This window comes from Microcebus murinus, chromosome 9 (genome assembly GCF_040939455.1).
Source record: "Microcebus murinus isolate Inina chromosome 9, M.murinus_Inina_mat1.0, whole genome shotgun sequence".
In the NCBI taxonomy this organism is placed as follows: domain Eukaryota; kingdom Metazoa; phylum Chordata; class Mammalia; order Primates; family Cheirogaleidae; genus Microcebus; species Microcebus murinus.
Genome location: NC_134112.1, coordinates 56,298,727 through 56,318,198, shown reverse-complemented (window position 1 = coordinate 56,318,198; position 19,472 = coordinate 56,298,727). Strand labels below are relative to the sequence as shown.

The following is a 19,472-nucleotide window of genomic DNA, read 5'->3' as shown; positions in this document are numbered from 1 at the left end:
CAGGTGATACTAATATACCACCAAAGTTGAGAATCAGTGTTCTAGGGTCTCAGGTTTAATCTTACCAGTCATTACAAAAAGCTCAGAATTACTGATTATGTTTTCAGAATTGGTGTCTAATTTTCTTCTACTTTCTAACCTTGTGGCCATAAGATGGGGTGACAAACTGGGGATGAAAATGAAAGCCTAAAGAAAGGGTATGGAACTCTGTATATGGAATTTGCCCTTGGGGACAAAAGGTATTTGTTAAGATAAGGTTGTTTTGAATTTCTGATATTTAAAATAGGCTCCTTCATGTCTTTGTTCCAACTCTCAGATATGTTCAATATTCAGAGAGAGAGAGAGAGAGAGAGAGAGAGAGAAAGAGAATAAGAGAACAAGAGGGATTCAGATATTGAGCTAAATAGTCCCCTTCCCCTACCACCACCATAGACAGTTTAGGACTTTACATTCTCTGGGCATTTGGAGTTAATTGAAAGTCTACCGGTTTGTCCACTGATCAGTCAGGCAGTCATAATGACTCTGCATTGTTATAGGCACTGCTGGGAATTTGAAGGTAAAATACAAAACAAAACCCAACAAAAGTGCTTTGCCCCAAGCCCCTTGGTTAAGTGCAATATGCTTCTTGTCATCCCAATTTAACTCCCCTCTCTATCCAGTTTATAAGCAAGATAAAACTGTAATCCCAGCAAAATCCAGCAAAATGATTAATGCCTACCATGGGTTTAAACCTAATATGCTTTTTTTTTTTTTTTTTTGGAGACAGAGTCTCACTCTGTTGCCCAGGCTAGAGTGCCATGGTGTCAGCCTAGCTCACAGCAACCTCAAACTCCTGGGCTCAAGCAATCCTGCTGCCTCAGCCTCCTGAGTAGCTGGGACTACAGGTATGTGCCACCATGCCCAGCTAATTTTTCTATATATTTTTAGTTGGCCAATTAATTTCTTTCTATTTTTAATACAGATGGGGGTCTTGCTCTTGTTCAGGCTGGTTTCAAACTCTTGACCTTGAGCTATCTGCCTGCCTCAGCCTCCCAGAGTGCTAGGATTAGAGGTATGAGCCACCACACCCGGCCTCTAAAGCTAATATTCTTAACTAGTTTATTCTTTTATTTCAGAAATGTACTCTTTTTTGTGAGGCGTCCGTTTCTCTTTTATGGTTAACATCAGGGTTTGCCTGGTGTAATGGTTACTTATGGTGCTTGTTTATCCTGCTTACTAGAACGGATGGTCCCCAGGACAGGCAGGATTCATGCCATATTTCTCATCGTATCTACATAAGCAGCATGCAGCATTGCACAAGGTAGGCTGTCTCAAACATTCATGGCATTGAATGCAATGCTTTGGGTCTTTTTCTTTGAAGGAATAATAGAACCTCTCTGTAAGGAGGACAGATGAGTGGAGGGCAAAAGAAGAGCCAGATGGACATAACATTCTTTATAACAGGGCCTAAAAGCTTTTTCTCAGACTGACCCGTAATTTACCAACAATTAATTCTGCCCAGATTTTCCAGTTTCCGTTGTAAGGTGAACAAAATTTGTACTGTTGGAACTTAAAACAGATATTTACATACCTTGAAATATGACTATGCTATTAATGGACCTCAGCAAATTTATCTGTAGTTATTAAAAATCTAATATTCTTTTTACCCAGAAGAAATATTGGAAAAGGTTTTAAAATTCTGCTTCAGTATCAAATATTTATTGTAAACTTTAGAAACCATCGACGCTTATTGCAGAGGTAATTTCATTTAAGTGCTCATGGCACTGGATTTCATTTCCAAAGCCACCTTAACTATATTCTTACTACACATTCCATCAGCACCTGGGCTCTGAGGCTTTTACCATTTCATGAATAATTCCAGGCTAAGCTTGACAATTTTTTTCTCATGTCAATTAAAAAAAAAAGAAAAAAATAAACAAAACCAAAGAGAGGAGAAGAGAAAACAAATGCAAGGAGATCAACAGCTTGAGAGTATATTTTAATTTTTAAATTTCTAATGTAATATCTGAAATGCCTACAGATAATTATATGTATAGAAAAGTGTCTAACACATATCAAAAAAGTAGAAGGTTGATGTAAAAAGAAGTAAACCAATGTAGATAATTATAAAAATATTCTCTGAAGATAAAGTGTTGAAAATAAACACATTATAAAAGAGACATGCATATTACAGATATAATAAGGACAGTGCAATCATTTAAAATCAGAATATTTTATTATTTGGTAGTAAAATGCTATGTGCTGGTTTTTCTTTTTTTTCCTTCAACAAAATAAAGCTTAGTGAATGTTCTTTTTCTTCTATAATAGAAAACTGATTAGACCACTGTTGTCAATATAATTAAATGAATAGCCAAAGGATATAATACTAGCATGAAGAACTCTTTGCTTATCCTACTTTAATATCAAAATAAAAAATACAGCTACACAGATCATATGCATTATCAGGTCCCTCTGAAAAAATTTTGTATAATTAGATTTTTACACAAAGGTTTTAAAATGCCAGTCATATCAGCAGGTTTTGACTACTAATGGAAAATGAAATTGATGCAATTATGTTGAACAGTGGCAGGAAGCATGGCTTTTAAGAGAATCAGCTTAAAGAAAAATTCTCTGTTGCATGTGCATTAAAGCTGTCAAAACTCTAATCTAAAGATCCGCTCTCTGTGCCAGCTAAACCCCTGCCCAACTCCGGAAAGTAACTTTCTGAAGCCATGCCAAGCCTTTTGCTTGAAAATAACATCTTAATTGGTTTCTTCTAATAAAATTCAAAATGTTCTTTTCGTGATGATAATACACTCATTGTTTTATTCCAGCTTAATGTTCTGGTCTCTTGGAATGTTCTGAGTATTACTGTTCAGGAAAAAAAAAAAACAAACAAACAAAAAAAAAAAAACCACCTTGAGCCTGAATTTATGGAGTGACAATCTAGCTAGATGGAAGCTTTTGATTACAGAAAGACTTCTTCTCTAAAGGATGGTTCTGTTTAATTTCAGATTTCTATACAATTGGAGTCATGAGACTCCAATCTCTTCCCCTTGACTTCATCTTCAGTACATAATAATATGTAGGTGTGTATACAGAACTAGATGTTATTTAGAGAATTCTTAGGCTCTGATCAGCAACTGACACAAATTAAATTACCCAATAATTATTTTCAAATCAAGAGATAGTTTGAGTCATGAGGTTTTGCTTTTGCTTGAATTAAGATAACTAGTGTGAATCTATCTACTGGGCTAGAAAGGTTATAAAAAGAGTTCCAAAATATATCCCACACCACATCGAAACTTGCACATGCCTAGTTATCACCTTAAGTTTCTTTTTCAAAAGTTTTTCAATTCAGTCTATTGAATGTCTTATACACATATGGACTTAACTCTAATTACAATGAAATTCAATAAAGATGTTATTTATATATTATTCATACAAGTCAATTTTATAACTGCTTTGCTACTATTCACTTATTCCCTTAAACAAGAGGCCCCTATGTTAAGAATTACATTTCTAGTGGAACTGTGTTTCTACATTTAACAGTGGTCCCATATAATACTTCTTTTACCTGACCCAATTACAAGTAAGGCCAAAAATACTAGGTGTTAAACTCTGCTAACAGTTTCTAATTTTGTTAGTGCTGTCTTAAAATCTTCAGACCTATTGTGTTCATCTTCAAATTTCAGTAATGAATGAAATGCTAGGTTGATACACTTCACACAGTTTGACAACATTGTGTGTCTATTTACGAAAGAGGAAAGAAATTTACTAATTTTGTGAAGTGAAGATTTTGGAAAACAGAAGTGCATAATTAAAGATTATATTTCGCATGCTATAATTGGGACTCTGTTCACTCTTTGGTAATTGATGCTAACTATAGTAACACCAGAAACTTGGGTTGCAAGACTTCACTGGCTGAAAAAAAAAGCAGGTATAGAGAACAAATGGAGGTATTTATCTTATTGGTGCCTTTATGTATTATGTGCTCCCTTTATGTTGCCGTTATCTGAGCTAAAGATGGATTATCTCCTTCTTGCAGTCTGTTACTTGACAAGTCACTTTTTGCTCACTATCATTAGCTATCAGTAAAATGGGAGGGAGACAGGCTCAAATACATAAGTTACCATAGTTTCTTGTCCTGGTCCTCAGCTCACTTGCACTAAGCTGTTACTACATAACTGTTACAATAACATTTTAAGTAATAAATTGTTTGCTAAACTAATAATCCAATTATTACATAATTATAAATCTGTGGTTGTTCATAAATATAAAGTAAGAAAACACACAAATAAGGCATTAAAAATGATACCAGGAATGCAACAGCTTTTTTTTTTTTTTTTTTTTGACTTACTGGTTTTGGTTATGTGCATTTACAAGAGAATATAGACTTAAGAAAAGACCAAAATGGCATTAAAATATAATGGATTTTTACTCTTAGAATATGTGTATATATGTGTGTGTGTGTGTGTATTTATTTATTTCAGATATATATACCCTCTCTATCATTCATTCTATCTTTAGAAAGTAAAAATCTATACTGAGGAAATAGGTTTTTCATAAAAGAATTTAGCAGTTGTTTCTTTAGCGGCATTAATTCTACACAGAGTCAACGTTTTCTTTTTGCTAGATCAGCAGTCTGACCCTCATCTTAGAGGAACAGAAATTGTCTTCTGTAAAATTAAATTGTTTTAGTTCTCTTGATCTATCAATTTCATATAGACTAGAGACTTGGCTTTAGCTATTACATTATATATAAGAGTGAATATGAGAGCAGTCTTGTATTCAAAGTCTGGCAACTTGGTCATTTTTATAAGAAATTAGTTTTAGCAAGGTAGTGATTTAGAAATTAATTAGGTAGAATATTTCATTCTTTTATTATCCAGAATCTTAAATGCTAGTGTTATAGTTGAGTAAGGTAAGAATATTTTCCACTTCCACTGCCATCAGTTCAAACCAGAACATAACTTTTAATGATTTATTCCTTCTAAGCCAATATATAAATGAAAAGAGTAGAATACTCTAGGGATTAATTATGGGGAATATGGAATCCTGATGTATATAGCACATCAAATGAACTCTTGACTACAAGAGCAGTAACTTGGGAAAGGCAAGAAAAAACAATATGTTAATTAATTTGCATGAATTAGTGATAAAATATAAATTTTCATATTTATCTATTGCCTCAATCTTTGCAAAGAGAATCTAGAGACACATAATATGGTGGTAAGCATATTTAAAATCTGATATATAATTATCCTCAAATTATTGCTAAAAACCAGTAGTTAGTTAAAAATATAGATTAAAGCTACAGTGTTGTACATACTTTGAGGGAAGAAATAGCCTGAAGCAAGTTTGTTAATATTCATATTAATGGCCTGGCATTTCTACAGATTTGGTAATACACATTTGCATGATGTCTTTGATTCTATATAAGCATTGCTCATAACTAATTTCCTCTTCTTATACCATTTTGTCTTCTAGTCTTGTCACTGATACAGGACCTCAGCCAAGAGATTTAGCCTCCTGGGGCCTCCATGGCCACCCAATTTATGGGCATTCTATAATAAATGAAATAATGTGGAAATTCTTAGAAAAGTAAAAAGCACTCTGGGTGTTACTACTGAGTGCTCAAGGACAGTTAATGCCTATTGGATAAGCAGGGAGGGTTGAAATGATTGTTTCTGAAGAGCACACACCTTGAAAATGTAGACTGTATTTGCCATCTTTTACAGCTCAGCACATTGTTTCATGGCTAGTGCTACCCTAAAATAGCACATGGCTCAGCACTTAGCTCTGCCTCTTATGTGCCCTTCTTGCCAACTCATACTCTGCACTAGAAAATGTCTCGCCTTTCTGTTCCTTGCTTTTAAATGTGTTCTCTTTGACAACACAGGTTCTCAGTAATATTTGGACAAGGCAAAGGAGTGCTAAAATTTGCCCAAAGCTTACAGCTCCCTTTCCCCATACTTCTGTATTTTTGACAGTAATGGAACTAAAACCAAAATGATAATTATTTAGACCTTGTTATATAAAAGATGTTCATGAAATAGAAAAATTGAGTGTATCTCAGTGCTATATATTTTTAATAATACAATGATATCCATGCAAAAGAATTATTGCATAACTTTTTGTTGTTTTTTTTAAGTATAGGGTATGTTGAACTTATGGAGATATACTCTGATAAATTTGCATAGTGAAATGAGGAGACTAAATAATAATAATTCTTTTTGATAGTTATCTTTTACCTGAACTCAGACTTGCTCCCCTAGCCACAAAGGGAGATCTCAACTAGAGCAACAAAACAAACAAAACAGAGAAGTAATTCCCCTTATACTTGCCTGGATGAATGACAAATCACAGGGAGAATGTGAGATGATGTAGAGAATTAATTTTATTCCCTTTATTTTTAGGAAGGCTTCATGTTCTAAGCAAAAAGAGAAACTGTACTGTGACAATTTTAGCATGATAAAACGAGTTTACAGAATGCCTTCTTTAAAAACTTCCTATTCTTTTCATTATGATTTTTATGGATCTTAAAACTATCTGTAGTGGCATCTATGGAAATGGCTCTGTCTTTGGAATCTGACTGCTGTGTTTCAATCTCACTTCTTTCTGTCCCTGTGACCTCAGGCAAGTTAATTTCTCCTCATTGCATTTTATGAGGACAAAAATTTTGCCTAATTCAGTTTTGTTAGAGAATTAGGTGAGATAACGTAAATTATTTAGGACAATGCCTATCAAAAAGGAAATATTAATGTTAGTGATTATTATAATAAACATAAATTGCCATAAATATTTTCGAAATGCAGAAGACAGAATAGTAGAATACTGCTATAATTAATGGAAAATGCCTAACTTTGAATCTAGGTATATTTTTCAAACTAAAATTGCAAAAAAAGTTATGTAGCATACAGTTTTATCAATACACGTGAACACATCAACATACATGACCAACATGTGAACAAATTTAAAATTAGCTATCTAGCATCACTTGAGCCATCTTCATTTGATAAAGAGTACAATCTGCTTAAACATAAATATTTAGATATATCTGTGGTTAATCCATGGAATATTATCCTTTTTTTCTATGCAGTTGCTTTGGTTGAATGACTGAATAAGCATAACACGTAAGCTCACTCTTCTAATTTCAAAACATTAGAGTACTCCTTTTTCACTCCCAATTGCAGGAAACTTCTATCTTTGGAATGGCTTAACATCATCTTTCAGCAACAGAATCAAACTTGTTAGATTCTGAGAAAACTCACCTAGGACAATAATTATCTCTTTTTAATAAAAGGAAACTATGTTTCTAAATTCTTCTAAAATGTTTCATAAGAGATCTACAAAATGTTAATATAACATATTTCTATCCTAATATTTTTCTATGAGACATTCTTTGGAAAACCTGATATAAAATTTATCCCCTCCAATTCAAGCCTACAAAAAAAATTTTGATTACTAGAGTCCTATATTAATATAGATTATAGGGAAAAATAGACATATAAGGCTATAATTCTTGGCAATTCTTCTAATCTTCTATTGCAATTATATTTTATAACAGCTTTTAACTTCCTGCTTTATAGGAAGTTATTCTAGAGTTACCCTAGAGTTTATGCTTTAGATAATGTCCAAATCACACTTGCATTCGTCAATCCCTTATTGATTTCGATGACACTCTCACAAAGAGAAAAGTATGGAGAGCTTATTATACACACAGCACCCCTTGAGTTTTCATTTATTAAAACTTGCAGGTGTCTTTCAAGATACTTAAGTAACATTTAACTAAAACCATCCTAAAGGGACTTAAAGGAAACTGCAGTAACACAAACCTGAGAACTAAATATTTCAGAAGATTTAATACCACCAGAGTAAGCATTCTCTAAGATTAATGAAGAAATCAAGAACAACTGGCTTTCTTTTTATCTCTTGGGCAACCACAAGACAAACTGTTTTCAAAAAATGTGCCTTGTAATGTTAATGCTACTAGAGTTCATAAAAAGATAATTTATTATTTCGAGTTTATTGTCCAATAACAATTCATCAGCTTTGGGGTTTAGGCTCACTAGTTCACAGGGTTTCTTTTATTTGTTGTTTAATTAACTAAATTTCTTGTCAAATGAAGCAGATATTAAAAGATAAATGATGTTTTGTAAAATTCCACTGTCTTTCACTTATAAACTATCAATGACCTGGAAACGTTGACAGATTTATTACTGAAAATTTAGCACTGAAAAAAAGGCAAAAAGAATCACAATGTAAAGAAATGAAAGAACTGATAATCTTATACAAGTATAAACCCTACTGGTATTATACTTATTTCCCAATTCAAACCTCATACTAAGTCACTTTTATGTTTTTCAACCATTGTCATGCATATGCAAATGTAAATGTAAAATTCAACCTTGGTCTGGAAGATTAGTCAATATTAGCTGAGAAAAAACTTAAGAAGCAAAGCATTTGCATGAACTTTATAACCATTTGAAAAATTATTTGGCATGAAATCAGAATTATACAATTACAAAAGATAATATCTATTAGAAGTCACAATTCTTTTAACATGGAAGATTTAGGTAGCAAGAATGTACCTAATTAATAACATCTGAAGTGCATTCTCCCATGGGACTGATGCCCATCTGGTTGACCTTGCACTAGATCAATAGGAAAGGCAAATCTGTAAATCACTGTTTCCCAAATGTTATCACTCCATCATTTCACCACAAGAAGAAGGAATAGTATGTGGATAGGAGAGGAGACTTCTTGTTTCACACACCTTTAAATTGACTGTGATGCTTATTTGCACTGTGAGTGAGGCAAGACTGAGTGGCTTCTTCTAAAGTTCCATCCAACAGAGATAGGCAGAGGACAAAGTCTTAGTGGGTGAGAAGTTTTCAAGACAAAAGAGCCAGTAGACAAGGTAATGATGAGAACATCAAGACACACAGAGGTATAAAACAAATGATGCAAACGACCTCTGATGCAACTTGAAATTATTTGAATTTCCTCAAAACTTCTTCCAATTGCTGTTTTTGACTGAGAAACAGTGACAGAAATTTTGAAATAGAAAATAAATGAAACTATATAAATATATATGCATGCTAACCCTGTACAAAGCTCTATATATTTTGACATCAAGGATAAACCATTTTGGAGGAAAGTTAATAACCTACTCAGTGTGATATACAGATAAGTCATCATTTGATTAATGAAAAACTTTAAATAAGAAATTTGGAATAGGCATCTCAAGCCATGAAATCTCTTAAAAATGACATTGAATTAATGATTAAAATTTTTATATTTTAACAAATCATTTTTGCCAACAGTACTTTTCCTATGCTATTTTGGCTAAGAGTCTACTCTATGAGTTTTAAAAATTGTTAACCTAGAAATTGTGGAATTTTATTAGACTTATTCTCTATTAATACAGCTCTTGAAAACATTATTCAAAATAAGTGATATTCTAACTCCCCGATTATTTATTAGTAATACTTTTGGAAAGGAAAAAATATCAGGAATTATAGAACTTTTAGATCTATAATCTTATCATGCCATATTCTACATAATTTATAAGTTAAAGTAAGTCATTCTGCAATAATCTGTTTTGAGTTTGAGAACATTTAAAATATTAGAAATGTAGTATTTTAAAAGTCCATCATAACTTCCAGTCACTGTATACCATATCAGTCTCTGTCCTACATAGTTTTGAGGTTTGGTTCCAAAAGATTATATTACTTAATTTCCTTCTGTAAAATATAAATTGAAATTGTCTTTTCAAATAGAGACTTGATGAATTATTTGTTGACATACTTTTTCTTAATATTTCCATTAAAAGTTTGGGTTCATTTTGATTCAACAGAAGAGAAAGTAGTTTAGATACTTAATCTATTAGATCACTCCATCTCTATGTACACTAGGATAAATATAAAAAATAGAGGGGACATTGTACTCCTCCTAATGTCTTTTCTTTTTTTGTACTTGATAAGCTATTTCATAGTTCTCAAGTTGGGAGAAAAAGTGTGAGCAGGCTATAAGGTACTTTTATAATTAAGAAAAAAAAAAGATACTACAAAGGGCCTATTTTTCCATTCTTCACAACTTAACTGCATAGCTATGGGTTTTAAGGGAAATGCCTGGCTTGGAGGCTAAGAATACAATTAGAAGCTCACACACTCCAAGTTCCAAATATGGCTCCTTCTGTGCTTAACCTGACCTTGGGGAAAGCACTTGGTGACTTAAAAAGAAAGGAAAAAAAGACAGTCACTTGACTGATAAGTGTCAGTCATTCTGCTATTTGAAATTTGAGATAACGGAGTACCAGAGACACTATAGGAAAATCTGTGAGTGCATTGTTTATTAAATGAAAGTGAAAATATTTTTAATGACACTGGGGTTTATGTAGACAGAGTTGAAAGAAGTAATAAAAATATAAATGACCTTGGTTGGCAGGATGGTGTTTCTCGTCCATTACTTACTCCATCTGTCCAATTAGTATGAGTTACTTGACTTACCAAAATCATCCATCTGTAATTCGTTTGAACTGTACATTTAAGCTCATGCATAAAACTCATGCATACCATTCCCTCAGAAGACCTTGCACCTTTTATGTATGTGAAAATCTGAATTCACACTCATTTCCCTAAGCTTCTGAAGACAACATTCGTACACACCAGCAATCAAAAGCATATTTCTAATTATTCTTTTAGTTCCTTTTCCATTAATTAGAGGACTATGCCAACCTCAGGAAATCCTTGTGGAAATAAGAGAAACACTATTAGAACAACACATAGAGCACTAGTTTTGAGGCTAACATCCAAAATTTATTGGGAGAATTTTTTAGTAATTAGACCCACATAACTATTTCTGCTGGTGAGAATTAGCACAAAGGAGGCATTTCTCAACATAACCAGGTAAATAATAAGATCAAAGACATTGGGCTTTGAGGTATTATTGACCATCTCCCCATACACACATGTGCAAATAGGAAGAAATGTTAAAAAAAGAAAAAGTATGTATTTCAATCATTCAAGCATTTTCATGAATATTGTCTCAAGTTCGACAGAGGGTTCAAGGGTTCTTTCTATCAACCAATAATATAAAATAACCATTTTACCCAAAAATCAGCCCAGTAAATATTTTTAAAATTAATCAATCCTCGGTAATATTTTACTTTCTTTAATTTATTCATATTTGAATCTGGATAAGGAAGGAAAAACAAAAGACTTCAAATAACATTTTTCCCAGAGTGTTTATCAACTTTCTTACCATCAAATGTTAAATAAACTCTTGCTTGAGGCTGGGAAGATCCTTTCACAGAGACAGAACATATCAATACTCCAACCAACACGCAAATTGCCCGGAATGTCATTTCTTCAGATTTGCAAGTTAATATCCAAGGGAAAATACCTTTAAAAGAGAGATAACAAGTTTATTATATCTCACTTGACATCTTAGAGCTAAATAATCCCAGCAATCTAGACAAAACACCCTATTCAAAAAAGACACATTTGAACTTTTACAGTAATGCAAACAGTAGGAGGTGCTATGACTTTGCTTCTCAGATGTTGAAATTTGGATTTGATTCATTTGTGTCTGGAAGTCTTTGTAATAAGAGTAACTGCTTCACCTTCCAGCAAAATAATGCTACCATCAAAACAGAACAAAACACTAAGGAAAAAGCTTATTGATTCCCAAAGGACATCTCAATATTTTAACTGACCTTCTCTGTAAAAATCCATTATATTGAAAGATCAGAATTGTATCAATAGGTTATTACTGGATAAAAAGTCTTTTTCCCCTAAGTGTAATATAATACTAGTAGAGAAATCCCACATGAACATCCATGTGTACCCAATCACTTCTATGCTCATCAGCTCTTTTGAAGTAATTGTCTCTGAAATGGTGTTTCTATACATAAATCTATGTGTGACCAATTCTTGGTCACTAAAATCACTTGAATCAGTTATCTGCCAATTTATCCAGAAGATTGGACAGCTGTTAAATGATGCAGATGAGGTAACCAGGGACTTGTGCCAAATTCAAACCAATGACCCAGTGGTGAGCAATCCAGGGAGCTATGTATCCACCAATGCATATTTTAATAAATCAATGAGAAAGTGAGCTGTCAAAATTCCAAAAGATAAATCAAAGAGACAAGTCATACTGCTTGAAGGTATAACTATAAAAATTGATACACGCTATTAACTAATGTCCGAATCCCAAAGAAGATCAGGTAATATGTTACAACAAATCTATAGGAGCTGTAGTGACCACTGGAGCAAAGTAATCTCAGGACCATAAAAGAAATATGATCATCTTGCATCTACTGTAATTAAACAATAAAATGATAAACCAGTTAAATCGAGAAACTTATTTTTACAAGTTACAACAATCCTGATCTTCAATATTATGTAGCTTATTAAACTGAAATTATATCACTAACTGTATTCACTTCTTTACAAGTGCCACCAAAAAGTAAAAAGACTGCTTCATTAATACAGAAAAAAGAGATTAAACTGAACATGCAATTTTAAACAAACATAAGTTGAATTTCTACATAGTGCACATGCTAAGAGTGAGAAATGAAATTGGATGCTTCTTTTACCACACAGATGGAGGAAACCCTAGAGATGTTTGTCTTGGTAATTTTCAAAAGAAACAGTTTCTTCCTGCTTCCCCAACCTCTTCACCCAGTCATCCTTAAATTAACTTAGAAGAAAATTGATTTTATGGGTGACTTTCCCTTAGTAATTTGCTCCTTTGTTTTGTTGACTTTACAGTTTAAGACAAAAAAAAAAAAGCTATTAACATGCCTAACCTTTGTATGTTTATTAAGCAGTCTCATACTATTTACACATTTTTTTTTTACATATTGCTATTGCCAGTATCTTATTTTTTATGTGTCCCCCAAAAGAACATATGCCACAAATTGAAAAGAATAATACTGGGGATGAAATGACAGGTCAAATGAAGCTAGACTCTCAAGCCATCTGCTTTTCACCCGACCCAGTGAGAGAGGTGAGAGACCCAAAGCCAAGTCTTTTAAATATCTCCCTTCCAGCACCCCCTTACACGCACAAGCAGGACCCTACAACTTTGTCCCTTTAACTCAGCCACAAACGTTTCTCCTGACGTTTTCACTTGTACTGATTAAAAATTAATAACATATAAGAAAAGAATTCTTTTGTGCCTTTTGGAGCAATTTTGCCTTACAAGGCATTGTGACACTCAACTTTAAACTCTCCGCAGGTGTCACAGCCTAAAGAAACAACTCAAGCCGGGCTCTCAGCAAGCAGGACGCTCCCCTTACAAACCGCGCGTGCTCTTAAGAAAATGTCCAGGCTGGAGCACAGCAATGTATGAAAAGTCAATACACAGACCCAAAAGTTACATTTTGCTAAGTGAGTAATGCTGAAAGTAATTAATCCAGCTTACCAAGGTTGGAAGAAATCAGCACGGGAAAGTCCTCAACTTGCTCCCGGCTTGGACCCGTGTGTGTCTCCAATCCCTTTCCCAGAAGACCTTAATTTCTAGAGCGTCCCAACGGTGAAATTCTTTCTTCCTGGTCCCCTGAGTTTCTTTGTAAAGGAATCCTCAGCGCCGCGGCACCGGGGTCCCTGCGCGGCGGCGCTCAATCAAGCACCTCGGAGTGAATGGAGAGCGGCCGGGCGCAGGAGCCGAGCGCTCGGGTGTCCGATTACAGCGACGCGGCGCGCGGCTCGGGCTGCCCCAGGCGCGCCGCCCAGCCGCTCGCATCAGCGGCGCAGCCCCGGCCGCATCCCCGCCGCCGCCAGGCCCCACCCCGAGCGGAGCGCGCCCGCGAGAGCGTGGCGGGGAGCCGCGGGGGCGGGCCTGCGGGGCCGACCCTTGGCAGGGGCTGCCCTGAGACGCAGGAATCCGCCGCGGCGGGCTGCACGACCCACCCGCAGAAGAAGAACTCTGTCCCTTTTGAGTCCACGCCGGAGGGAACAACTTGCAGGGCGCGCTCCGAGGTTTTCGTTACTGGCAGCTCTTGGAAAGCACACCCTTTGCGTGGCCGTAAATACCAAAGTGCAAAACAGATTTTTTTTTTTTCCAAGAGAAGTATCACTGCATCCTTTTAAGGCAAAGAGATGCGTTTTTAAAAGGGCATGAGCCTTGTCCTTATCCTGCAGGAAATTTTTTGCAACTGGTCGAGATAAACCAACAATCTGGTCGCAGAAGTTTATCCTTTGAACGGGTATTGTTTCCTATTGCGTTTCCTTAACGTCCTGGAGGCAGTAATTCTGTTGACCTCTCCACTGACTCATACGATGTTCCCTCCCCTCTACGATACTGCCCAAACATAATTAAAAGAAGAAATTATTAAACAATTTTGTGGAGAAAAGCTGTTCTGAATCATGCCAACATATTGAGGTTTACAGATCTGCACTTCAGAGTGTATTTCCAGCATATCCTTTCAGGTATACTCCTCAAACTCTGGGAATGACTTTGATGTTTAAGTGAAAATTACCACTCCGGACCACAATGAACTAGGTGTTTGAACATCGGGAGAAATGAGCTTTGATCCCCATAAAACGAGCAGGCACTTGCTCAAAATCATTGTGGGCTACAGCCCAGTAGATGTCACTCTACAGAGGGAACGCGGTGTCATTTCTCCACCTTATACTTTACAATTTTCTTTACCTAAGGACGCAGAATCATTAAATTCTTATAAACTGTTTTCTAGAAAACAAGTCTGAGAGTACAAAGTCATTGCTCAGTGGGTCAGAATGACATCTCAGGTCGGAGGAAGGGAAGAGGTATTTGAGACACACATTTTATGTGTCTAGGCACCGCCTTTTAAGTCCAGTAGACGTAGATGTGTCTCTGACTCTTGCTGCATAGTTGAGAAATGAAGAGATCAAGTCAAATAAGAATGTAAATTTAAGAGTTCAAAAATAATATTCTAGGGCTAGTATTATCTTCAAACTTATCTGTGTTTATGAAAGAAATTTCTAATCCAATGTATATGTTATTTCCAAAAAATAATATAGTAGCAGTCAAACTATTTTTGCAATGATTAGTGCAATAGGTGCGTCAGCAGCTCCTTGACATAAATTTGTAATAATGGATTTAACACACAAAATATCTGGTAGTGTTAAAATCCAGATGTAAATATGAATAAGCACTATGCTTACTATGCTTGCTTCTCTGAAACCTAGATCCAGGATATAGATTGCCAGCTATTATCATCCTACTGATAATCTGAGTCAGCATTTATAAATTAAGGAATGAGGAATAAATCATTAGAAGACAAGTATAAGGATTAAATTATATAATGACTAATTTAGAAATGAGCTGTTAGAAACTGATTAATCTACATATGTGAGATAGAATTTGTTTATACATTTTATTTTTAAATTTTAGGGAACCAAGATAAGGATATGTAAGGTGAAATGTACATCTGATAATGTATTTACAAAGGAGTTTAATTCCAAATTCAATTTATAAAAACCCAAAGAATTAACTTAATCTCTCATACATACTCCCAAGGCTTTGGAGACTATAACAAATAGCTTAGATTTAATCACAGTCTATGAAACTTGTGCTGAGATTCCTCTATTTTGCCTGAATAAACTTCTTTTCAATGTGCTCCTGGGATTTAATGGTATTTGCTTAGTGCTGAGACATTTACAGTTGGCCACACCTCAAAATGAATCATAAAAATACTGATAGGAATTCGCCAAGAAAGATTCAAGCACAAGGACACAGCTAGCACTCATGGTTGCCTGAGAGGTTACAGAGTCAAATTTTAAAAGTGGTACTAGAAGCCCCTAAGAAGATCTCTCTCTCTGCTTTCATTTCCCCAAACTGCATAGTAGCCTAAAACAACTGGACAAAATAGGACTTGTATAAGAATGAGTGGCCAATACCACCTTTTTAGGATGTGGTGTTTGACTGTGTTCTTACAGGCAGGAAACAATATGAGCTAATTCAGGAAGCTGATTCTAGAAAGGCAGGCACTAAATGAATCTACAAAAGCAATGCCACAACTAAATATAGAGGGCACTAATTATAAAGTTTGCCCCCATCAAAATGTTTTGGAAAAATAGCCACATTAAAAACTTAGGCTCACTTTTATTAATATATTATTGAAATGGTGCAGTATCTTACACACTGAAGTTTCTCTGCCTGCTGAAATGTAATATTGTACATTTTTGATGTCTTGAAGAAAGCTATTTATCCTACTCTCTTGCACTGACTTTGAGTGATATACTTACCTTTCTTTATGAGATTCTGTAGCTATAAATTTTTATTTCACATTTAAAGAAAATAGATTTTTCCCATTATACAGATGAATTATATGAATAGACTCTACATTAGAGAATCTCAGTCCTTCAGAAATTGAAAATTATCTTCTTAGTTAGTCATAACTAACATTTGTAATGATAAAAGATAGACCATATATTTGCCGGGCACTTTGCATGTTATCTGCATAGCATTCTTTAATAAAGTTACTCTCTTACATAAGCAAACATTGAAAGTTTGCCCAATGGAATAGAAAGAGAAACTCAAGCATGACTCAACATCTCATGTTTTTCAGTATGTTTCAATAGTTTCCTCTCCTCTCCTCTTCTGCTTAACTTTCTTCTCCTCCCTTTTCTTCTCCACTCCCTTTTCTCCTTTATTCAACTTCCTGATGGTAGCCTTTTAAATTTTCTGAACTCTATCTTTAGGAAGTCTGAACTTTCAATGATGATTTACTTTGTTTACATCAGCCTTACTTCTCCTTATGTTATATTAGCAGCTCTGAGACAAAGCTGGTCAGACAGGTCTGGTCTAGAAAACTGTGTGTGGAACTGCTATCTGCATCATTGATAGACTTTAATGTTCCTCATCAAAATCATTCCTAATTTTTCAACAGGATGAGTGCATCTCTACTTTCATTCCTAATGCATTGCTAGTCTCCTGACCTTTGATCTCTTTCTCTGTTGATACGTGCTAGACTCCATAATTCTCAAATTGTAGGGGCCCTAGTATTAAACAAGATAAACCCCAATGGTTTGTTTGCTCTGAAGAGGAAAACTGGCCAGAAAGAAAATTTTCATTGTTTCTTTCACTTTATCTTTGTAGGTGTAACTAGGTGTAAACTAGGTAGTGTATGTAGTGTAAACTAGGTGAGTATATAAGCTATTACAAAATTCAAAGTTTAAGTCTTCAATTTCTTTAAACATCTCAAATACATAAAGCACTATATTTTCCAAATCAACCAAAATAAGAGTATGTTGACTCTAATGTTTATATATTACAGTATTTCATGTATAAAGTAGAATAGTAAAGAATTTTAGTAGAATCTGTTAGTGATTTTTACTTCTTTAGTACAAAAATATCATGTGCATACAACAAAAGTTGTAAAAGTTGTATTGCGGTCATTCATACTTTCATCATAAGGGTAAAATGTAAACTTTATATTTGTTTTGTTCCTATTAGAATATTTTATGTGAAGCTTCAATGAGGATAGAGTATATATATTTGAAATTAACTCTATGTAACTGCAGTTAACTGCAGTTGCAAACCATCCCACAGTTATTTAATAAATAATGTGTGTTAGTTGAATATATGCACACACGCCCACAGTCATATATGTCTTGGAGAAAAGTCAGCTGCTCTTATGGATCTATTGTATCTAAAACTCTCTTTCTCTTCACCTGCGAGTACAAAACCCTTTCCCATATCTATTATCACAGGAGAGGCCTGTGTAAGAGCCTTTGATTGTCAGATGTGTGTAATGAGGCTCAAAAATAATAACCACCTGGAACAATGAATGCAGGACTCTTGGTTACAGCAAATTGACACTCATCTACATCCTTTCAGCATGGTGAAAGACCTTTTCATGTAATTTTTCAGATTCTACAATGTTTCTGCTATTCTCAGACTTTAAATGCCTGACTAGAAAGTGGGGTATAAAATTGTGTAAACAACTTTCACATCCTGGCAGATGCATTCTCATAATGAAAGTCACAATGAAAAGCCCTGTTGTCTTCTTTCTCTACCAGGATTTCCAGGAGGTAGAGGGCTGTGTTGGAAGCTTGAAAAGAATTAGTCACTTATTCAATTTATTTGCTTTATTTTCAGTTATGATGCTTTGAAATTTCAAGTAGTATTTAATCACTATAAAGAAAGATATATTAATACATTTTTCATTTTTTAACAAGCATGACATAATTTCAGATCTCTTGGGGTATATTTTCATTAAATATTTTTCCTTCATGGGTTGTATCCATTGCAATGGGCTCACTGAACATTGGACCAGAAGTGTACCAAAAGGGGTAGTATGAACTAAAGGGCATGTGTTATTAATAGACATCTTACAAAGAGTATTCCTTTCAATCTCCCTAACAGCCTGAAAAAGAAGATACAAGTATTTCCATTATGCAAACAAAATTTTGAGACCCCAGACAATAAACTCAGACCTGCTTCTCCCAAAGTTCATATATTTCCTGCTCTCTACTATCTCTTGGTGCATTAATCTAATAAAAAGTTCAGTAAACAGGGAGAGTGGAGACTTTTACTTTTCTCCTAGGCTATTTGTGTCCTGAAGAAGGTTTTCTGTTTTTGTTGGATGGTTATCAATTTCTCTCTCAGATTGGGATGATAAATGCAGACATCATGTCTTCACTATGAAATTATAGACAGATCAACAGAAGAATTAGTGTCTAATTTTCCTTTGTATCTTATTAGAACATCTAGAACTGAAATGATTAATGAACAGCCTTGCCATATAGTTAGAGAAGGAATTCAATAGATGGAGAAGGAGTTCAATGAATATGGATAGAAAAGAAGAAGGAATCAATAATAAATCAACTAGGTAAAAGATCACACATTATAAAACAAAAAAATCATACAATTTTTTATCATACATCCAAGTACATGTATATAAATTGCCTCTATTCCCTTCAAATATCTAGTTTGTTACTTACATAAATAAAGTAAATGACAACCCAGAAACAAACTTGAGCAGTAGATTCAAGCCTATGTAACAGGAAGTTCATCCATATCAGGGAGGGTCAAGTCTGATTTTAAAATTAAAAGTCACAGGTTATCTGTTCTGCAAATTGTCACCAGGGTTACTGAAAAGTCTTTCATTCACTTACTGATTTCCTGAAGGATGAGGTTCCAGCTTATTTCTTGGCTCATACACTTTCTTTCATGCCCTGTTCTGGGTTAGTTCCTCAGTTCCTCATCCTCTCTCACCCATTCCTTCCCCTGGCACTGTAAACTTTATAGTAATATGTAGCAAATATCTTACCTTCCCATTCTTTGAACACACCATGCCTCCTCACAATTTCTATGGCTTTACACATGCTCTTTCCTCTCTTTTTCCCTATTTCACTCCACCTAGCAAATTCTTTCTCATTCAACAAGACTTGCCTCAAATATATCTCATTATAGCACTTTCCCTTTCTATAATCTTAAGCAAAATTGGTCAAGTCCTGGATATTATATATAGAATTATAACTGTATCAATT

At 34.6% G+C, this 19,472-nt stretch overlaps 1 protein-coding gene across 1 annotated transcript in view; it reads right to left on the bottom strand.

The window, feature by feature from the left end:
* SEMA3C (semaphorin 3C) overlaps positions 1 to 13,913 on the bottom strand; it is a 158,313-nt gene extending 144,400 nt beyond the window's left edge. Inside the window, exons 1-2 of the mRNA XM_012779502.3 lie at positions 13,417 to 13,913; positions 11,248 to 11,388 (exon numbers count right to left, since the gene is read on the bottom strand). Coding sequence (XP_012634956.1) covers positions 11,248 to 11,350 — 103 coding nt within the window. The 5' untranslated portion in view covers positions 11,351 to 11,388; positions 13,417 to 13,913. The remainder of the gene's footprint in view (positions 1 to 11,247; positions 11,389 to 13,416) is intronic.
* Between the last annotated feature and the right edge of the window lie 5,559 nt (positions 13,914 to 19,472).